The sequence below is a fragment of the Anarhichas minor genome, unplaced genomic scaffold (genome assembly GCF_050575085.1).
Source record: "Anarhichas minor isolate MPS153535 unplaced genomic scaffold, ASM5057508v1 ptg000024l, whole genome shotgun sequence".
NCBI lineage: Eukaryota > Metazoa > Chordata > Actinopteri > Perciformes > Anarhichadidae > Anarhichas > Anarhichas minor.
The window spans coordinates 10,497,741-10,506,051 of record NW_027466470.1 but is presented as its reverse complement, the minus strand read 5'-3'; the positions used below and the strand labels follow the sequence as shown (position 1 = coordinate 10,506,051).

The 8,311-nt window shown below is 40.3% G+C and overlaps 1 protein-coding gene across 2 annotated transcripts; it reads left to right on the top strand.

The window, feature by feature from the left end:
• Positions 1-1,992: 1,992 nt before the first annotated feature.
• Positions 1,993-8,249, top strand: c8b (complement component 8, beta polypeptide). 2 transcript variants are annotated; one of them, XM_076097882.1, is made up of 12 exons: positions 1,993-2,069; positions 2,406-2,553; positions 4,120-4,267; positions 4,479-4,620; positions 4,750-4,882; positions 5,828-6,025; positions 6,174-6,414; positions 6,708-6,836; positions 6,934-7,097; positions 7,572-7,725; positions 7,934-8,005; positions 8,095-8,249. In XM_076097882.1, exons 1-12 carry the CDS (start codon positions 1,993-1,995, stop codon positions 8,247-8,249), a joined length of 1,761 nt encoding a protein of 586 aa, XP_075953997.1. The 2 variants fall into 2 exon arrangements, with proteins under 2 accessions (XP_075953997.1, XP_075953998.1); XM_076097883.1 differs by lacking the exon at positions 1,993-2,069 and having other exon boundaries at positions 2,452-2,553; positions 7,934-7,997; positions 8,081-8,249.
• Positions 8,250-8,311: the final 62 nt, after the last annotated feature.

Sequence of the window (8,311 nt, the reverse complement as noted above, 5' to 3'; positions counted from 1 at the left end):
ATTGTTTACAATTTGCCTCTTTGAATCATATCTTTGTTTGGTTTCTTCAAATAAGCAGAATAAACTCACACTGGCTTAAGAACCATGAGCTCGGAGACAGTAGAGTGCATTTCTATGCCTTATCAGGTTTATTTTTGTTGTCCAGTCACTGTTCTTGTCAGGTCATTTGTATACAGTAAACAGGTCATTGTTGTAACTAAGCACTTGGGCGTATTGTAGGTCTGCTCCACTGAATCAAAATGGTCAAAAAGAAAGGCAACTTTATATAACATGAACAATAGAGATATCACTATTATCCGCTAGTCTTACAATAACAAATGGTAACTGTATCCCTGCTTGTGTAAGAAAAATGAGAAATAGTCCAAAATATTTTGTAAATTTTATTTATGGAATTAAGAGTTGTCATGAAAAAGAGAAAAAAGGACTTTTGTACGTCTATGACTTCCCCATACACTGTACCCATGCCACTGTTCAGTCACAAATAAAATATCATGTGATTCCCACTTTCCTTCTTGGTTTTCTTTCTTTGAACCGATGCCGTCATTCTAATAATGAACCTCCAGTAAAGGTCACAACAGCAGCCAACAGAGGTTGCTCTTCTCAAACAAATGCTGCAGTAATGCTCCATGCAGCCAATCACTGCCATCGGGTAAATGTGTTTTATTAGTATGATCAATTCTTCCTCTTTTTGTAATGATTGTATTGCTTCGTCACAAAATGTCATTCAAAATTGTCATTAAGTAAAATTACAGAAGTATTCAAAGCAAAAGGTACTTAAAGTTTTAAAAGTATAAGTGCTCATCTTTATTTTACTATATGTATGCATCATTGTGTAAGCAGTATTCTACTGTAGCTGCTCAAAGTGAAGCTAGATTTGAATACTTCATACAGTTAGGTATATTCAGTGGTTGCCAACCTAAGGGTTTGGGCCGCCTCCAAAGAGTCACAAGATTAATCTGAGGGGTCATTAGATGATTAATGTGGTGGAAAGTAAAAGTAATATAAAGTTTTGCTGCACATATTTGTAATTTGTTGCTTTTGTTGTGAAATATTGGAACATTTGATCTGTTTTTGCCTCCAACAGTTATTTTAATGAAATCATCTGCAACGTTTAGAGGGGAAGTGCTTAAAACTCACACACATCTGCTTTTCATAAGGATGAGAAACTTTTGGTTTCATCTTAAGCAATAAGCTTGTATTTTACAAGCGTATCACATTTTTGTGTTGAAGTAACACCAGCTGTCAAATAAAGGTAATATAGTAGAAAGTACGAGTAGTTCAGTATACTTACTTTCCACCACTGCTGTCCTTACAATCATAGATCTAATCACATCCCACTGCACACACTGCAAGAACAACATATCTTAATTGTTTGTTATAAATATATTATGAGTCATTTCACTGGTAGCAGTGTGTGCACCGGTTACTTAGTAATCATGTTGCTTTTCACAGAGTCAGTAAACGTCAGTGGAGCCAATTGATTGTGTCATTCTGTAAAATCCAAAATCCGTGAAGGTAAACAGAGTTTGAAGGTTCAAAAGTACACAAACATGACTCAAATGGTTCAACTCTGTAACAGGAATTAACTTTATCACAAAGCTGTCATTTTCCTCCACTTTTATATGTTATTATACATAAAATATGTTTTCTTGTCTTTTCAAATTCTTCCCATTCCTACGGATTATAAACAATAAAGTTTAAGATGACTGAGAATACCTCCAGAGCTCCTGGATTAAGCGTGCCTATAGATCCAAACCTGCTTCACTATAAAGCTGATGGCATACCTGTGTGTTCATTACACACTGACACAAGACCGAACCCCACAACACCTTGTTTAGTGGCACCGAGGCCTGCAGTCTTGTGTATTCAGCTCCACCTCTGAGTCTATAGCAGCGCTGAGTTCATATGCAGGCCAGTATTGATCAGTGTGTGTTTACTTAGAGAGCTGAACGGTGTCGTCTCCTCGTTCATGGTCAGGCATAACACACAACCATGCTTCCTGTGGTGATACGGATGAGTGCACTCAGTTTGCAGTGCTGTCTACTCTTTGTTACTTTGGTGCTACTAAGGTAGGAGTTTTATTTGTCTGTTTAGTAATAGATCGCCTATATTTTAATGTTAATTTCCATTGAAGTTCATCTAACCTAATTGCTGTCAAAAACATATTGATTTTTATCCTCCAATATAGTTTAAATAAAGTTTTTCAGTGTGAGATTAAAAGTGATGTAATTCACTTCGAAGTCCGCATTAAATCTCTAAATCTAAGTCTTATTTCTGCTTATATGTAGTTCTATCAGAAGCCAATCCTACATTTGTTTTTGAGAAACTAAAACAGCCTCCAAAGCCGTTAAAAATACCTGTCAGTAAATAAATGTTTTGTTTTGATTTTCATCGACATGTCACAGTAAAGTTGCCGTCGCAACAGCGAACAATGATGAGCCCAGTGTTCGTGAAGCTCGGTCAGTGGGCGATCAGGTGGTAGTTCATCCGGTGGACTGTGTTGTATCAGAGTGGAGCTCGTGGTCACGCTGTGACACCTGTCAGAAAAAAAGAGTAAGTATGATGATACCGGACAGGTGATCGGGGGCCCTGGGGAACATTACAGCTACAACACATGCATTAGTTGGCCCATCAGGACACCACAATAATCTGTTATCAAGATAGAATAAAATCACTCATTTAACATGTTTAAATTACAAATGCAGTCAAGGAGACTTCTTCTCTTTGAGAGCAAATTCTGATACAGTTAGATTTGTCAGAAAAGGTTTAGCTCTGTCTTTAACACATAGGCTATATGAACACTAGGTCTAAGTTAAAGCTGAGGTAGGCAATTTATTATGACATCACAGCTGTGAGCATTGTTGTTTTTCATTCATTATGGTAATGTTTTGTGCTTTCTTACATGAGAATGAGACATGAGGCAGTTACATACCGCTGGCGATGACAACGATGCACTGCGCTCCTCTCCCCTCCCCAACGCTCGCTCATAGACTCGGCCTCCAGCAGACAGAATAAAATGTAGCTTTCTCTTGATGGTATCTCCAAAGTTGCATACCCCAGCTTTAATTTAGTACTACCAAAAATGCCATGAAGCAAACAGTGTGAGCGTGAGCTTATCAGCTGAGTGATAGCGAGAAGTGTACTCCTGCATGAATATGATGATGATGTCACTAGTCAGCTGATCAGCCTGCAGCTAGCTAACTTAGCTTAGCATAGAGACTAGATACAGAGGGAGAAAGGCTCTGGCTCTGCCCAAAAGTAACAAAATGCGTCTACCAACACATTTATTATGTTTTATCTTGTTTGTTTTAATCAATACAATCCCAAAGTGTAAATATACGAAAACACCATTTTATGGGATATGCGTGTCGCGCTATTTATTGTACGGGTAAAGTAGCTTCCTGGAGTCTCCGTTCGTTGCTTAGCAGCTGATCCTGACTAAGAATCAGTAGGTGTTAGGTGGATTTTGTTACCTTACAGAGCCACACTAGCTGTTTACCTTAGTTCCAATTCTTAGTGCTAAGCTAAGTTAGCCAGCTGCTGCTAGCTTTAGCGCAGTAGAGTGTTAGCAATCTTATCCTCTAACTCTTGGCAATAAGGCAAATAAATGTATTTCCCAAAATGTCAGACTTTTCCTTTAATTGTTAACCTTAACTTAACAATCAAGCAAATAAATCAAAACAAATATAGAGAAGAAAAGTACCGCTAAATATATGTCTAATATCCCCCTGCACTTCTGGCCAGATAAATTGATCCAGCCCATTGTTACTCATTGATGTTATCATAAATGAGATAAGATTTTGATACAGCAAGCTAGGATTGAATTCTGCAGACTGAGGCATTCGTGTTTCAGCATTCATGTTGACCCTTGAGTGCTGTTTTTCTGTGAGCTCCTCTGCTGGCAAAGGTCTCAGCTGATGTACTTCAGTGCTCTATCTCATCCACTTTACAAGGAGGGGGGATTAATAACCTTGACATGACAAAGTGAAAACAGCCCTCTAATGGGATTTCGGCTGTTATAGTTCCCTGGAGCAATTTCCACCACCTTTATTGGGTAGCGGCGAGCCTTCCTCTGTGTTTCTCTGACCGTTTATGTGTTTGTCTCCCTCAACCATCCAGTATCGCTATGCTAAACTGGACCTGCCATCCCAGTTTGGAGGACAGCCATGCAATTTTCATGACAGGGAGGAGGACGCCTGTGCCGTTTCAGCCCGCTACACCTGCAACAGTGTTCCTTTGTGTGAGGGATTCCTCTGCAACCAAACAGGTATCTCCTAAACCACGCCCCATATACTCTTCTCTCTCTCTTAAGACTTTATGCTAAGCTAAGCTAATCGGCTGCTCGCGCGCTGTAACTTCACATCTGGAGTTCAGATCGAGCTCCTCGTAGCAAATTTCCAAAATGTGTCAAACTAATGATTTTCATCTTGTTTCGGAAACCATTACTGAATGCCATCCACCTCCTTCCTCTCCTTCAGGTCGCTGTATTCCCAGAACACTGCAGTGTAGTGGGGAGGATGACTGTGGGGACATGTCAGATGAAGCTGGCTGTAAGAACGTTCCCAAGCCCTGCAGGCAGGAGGCTGAAGAGTATTGGGGAATTGAAAACCTTGCCAAAGGGTGAGTCACGTTGCAATTAGTCTGCAATGTGAGTCCCAGTTATTTTCAAGGACTTAGATACATGAACGTGTTGCTCTTCTCAAATCAATCTGCTCGCCGTTAATGCTGTTGCTGTTACTTATCTTTCAGAATCAACATCTTGAACAGTAACCTGGAGGGAGTGGTGCTTGATAACAGATACTACGCTGGCAGCTGCTTGCCACACTACATCGAGGATGTCAGATTCAGGAAGCCTTACAATTTGCAACAGTACACTCTGCAGGTGTATAATGAGCATTGAGTTTTAGTTGATAAACAAGATTAGGATTTTTTTTCTATACCACTTTAATATGTCACACTTTGTAAGGGGTCAGTAAGTAACTGTGCGGTAACTAATGTCTTTAGTAATTAATTATCACTTACTTAAAAAATAACTTTATGAATTAATTATAAGCCATTTATAAGAACAATTTCTAGGCTGACAAATTGTTGAAAATCTCTTTGACTGTTTGGAACATATCATCCTGAAGAGGAACTGGATCAAAATCAATTAATGAACAATTTATTAAGCATTTATTGAAGGTGACTTATCATGAAAAACTATTTTTTCAGTGCTCGTGCACATTCAATTGGATATCTGGAGTGCCTACCAGCCGTAAGACAAACCAGTCCGTTTTTTGTGGGCTGCCTTGATCAGAAAACATGTGATTCAACAATATTTGGCTCCCCTTCCTGCATGTACATGCAGCTTCATGTGACACAGGGAGAGAGAACTACAGCCAGAGAGAACTATACCTTTGCAAAGGTGCACCAGATTTTTCTTGCAAGCCAATCAGAGCAGACTGGACTTTTTCAGGAGGGGGGCTTAAAGAGACAGTCGCTAAAACGCAACGTAGAAAGGCAAGACACCCTCCAACCTAAGGAGTTACAATTTGTTCTTATTAATTGTTTATAGCTGCTCTATAAAACATTAGTAAATTAGTTGTTAACATTACAAATGCTATTAGTGGGAACCTATAAGCCCTTTATAAAGGGTGCCTCATTAGAAAGTGGAGCCATATTTTCTTTGTGTTGGTTGCATCAGCTGTAACAATCGTGGATGATGTTATTCAGCTTTCCTCTCATTCTTTTATCTGTTATTCAATGTTGACAGTAAATTAATTACTTACTAATATGGTCTTGCTTACTACATACTAAAAAGGAAATTTTGCTTCCCATGTATTTACAGACAAAAGGCTCGTATGATTTCACCCTGCAGTCTTTTGAGTCATACTCTGAATACAAGGATCACACCATAAAGGAGCGCAAAACCCAAACCACTGTTTCCATTGGCTTTTCCATTCCAGGCGTAGCTGAATTTGGCTTTAACTACAATAATGTCAAATACACCAAGGCCGAACAGAAGATTCGCCGTGCTTCTAGCAAGGTGAGATGTCTTTTCTCCTGACCTCTCTATAACCTACTGATTTCTCAAAAACAAAACAGATGGATCCATGATTTATACGAACACACAATTATTCAAAATACCTGCAAACGGTGATCCATCACCTGCCTCCCACTGATTCTCCTCTCAGACGAACAGCTTTGTGAGGGCCAAAGCAGAACTGGAGTTGGCCCAGTACATGTTGAAGCCCGATGATTTGATGCTTCACCCTGAGTTCCTGCAGCGCCTGCGCTCCTTGCCACAGTCTTATGTTTATGGGGAATACAGACAGATCTTCAGGGACTACGGCACCCACTACATCACAGAAGCAACCCTCGGAGGAGACTATGAGTACACCATCATCCTGAACAAGGAGAAGCTCGAGAAGACAGGTAATAAATATCGCGGCTGCCGAACCGGAGTCACGGGGGTCTCAAGTCAAATCCAGTTTGGTTTAATTGCTCAGTTTCTTAAATTTACTGCATGTTGTAAGAATGCATAAAGCTAATTACTATGATCAGATACTGGGGTTTTGCAGTGACATCATCTATATTCTGTCATCTTTAACACAGACGCCTAATAAAGAGTTGATAATAAACCATTACAGTGAAATGGCTCAATTTCTTGAATTATAGTATGTTGTTGAAAGGCAGTAACCTCTCCCTGGCTCCCTTTTTTATTCCAGATTATTCTTTGGACGACTATAAACGCTGTACGCAGTCAGGCCTTAAGGTCGGGGCCAACATATACGGTGTTTATGTGGCGGTGGGGTTTCATGGTGGATCCTGTGATGGCGTGCTGAACGAGATAGGAGGTGAGGTTACACGTTTTACCAAATGGCCTGCAGATTATGTTCTGTTTAACGTCAGACACTGATGCTAAAACTCTGAAGTCACTTGGTCTCTCCCCAGAGGACACAGCGCATGGCAGCATGGTGGAGGACTTTGTGTCTGTTGTAAGGGGGGGAAGTAGTGAGTCCATCACTGCTTTGGTGTCTAAAAAGCTGCCCACCCCGCAGCTGATGGGGCTCTGGGGTGAAGGCGTGCGATTTAACCCTGACTTCATTCGCAAAACAGTGAGTTTCTCCGTCTGTCGCTTAATCTCGTGCTTTTCTTCTCAATTTTTTCTCCCTTTTCTTGTCGATTTCTGTTTTCATTCATAATACCTGCTATAATCCCATTCATAATTCTCTTTTATCTATGTGTTTCCTGTCTCCCACAATCTCTTGTGACATTAATATAATTAATACCACTTTTTCATCTTCCTTTATCTTTCTTATCTTAATTTGCAGCAGTAATAATACTGGAGTTTGATCTGACTTATTGACGCAAAACATTTACAAAGAGTACTAAGAGTTGGTCAGTGTTGGTACCGGGGTTGGTACCATTACAAACATGGAAGTACAGCTAGGCTGATTAATAGCAAGTTGGAGAACAAACAATAGGCTCAAGTTTCATCCCTGGTGGGTCTTTTCAGTTGGCTCTATCAAAAGAGAATTAGATTTGAAGAGTACAAAGATGGTTTAGTGGTGACATTTGTTTCTCATTAGACACGGCCGCTGTATGAGCTGGTGATCTCCAGAGACTTCTCCCATGATGCCACCCTGAAAAGAAACCTGAAGAGAGCGCTTTCAGAGTACCTGGCAGAGGCTAGTTCGTGTCGATGTGCTCCGTGCCACAACAACGGAGTGGCCGTTTTGAGAGGTATACCTCAGAGGACATCATTATGTGGTGTTCATGACAAATGTATTTAATTTATTTTATCTATTTTCACCCCATCATCACCCTATAAAGGGATGACAAAGGAAGCCAGTAACACCAACAATCTTTAGATTTGGTTCCCAAACACAATATAATGTTTACAGTGGTGGTAACGATAGTGATAATGAAATATCTTCATCTCCCTCAACAGGCACCAGGTGTGACTGTGTGTGTCCTGTTGGCTACTCTGGACGGGGCTGTGAGATCACTAATAGGCGGAAAGGTAAGCTCTAAAAATACGTGTTTTTTCTTTCATTGCACAAACACATCTTGACATAATAATATGAGAACTGACAAGGCCACTTCTGACAGATATAACCATTGATGGCAGCTGGAACTGCTGGGGTGCATGGTCATCCTGCAGTGCAAGAACAATGACGAGGAGTCGACAGTGTAACAACCCAGCACCCAGCGAAGGAGGCGTGGTATGCAGAGGACTGCAGCAAGAGTCTACTGAATGCTTTTAATATCTGCTCAACAGCCCTGTTGTCAACCTTGATATAAAGATTTATAAAAACCCTCCTGAAAA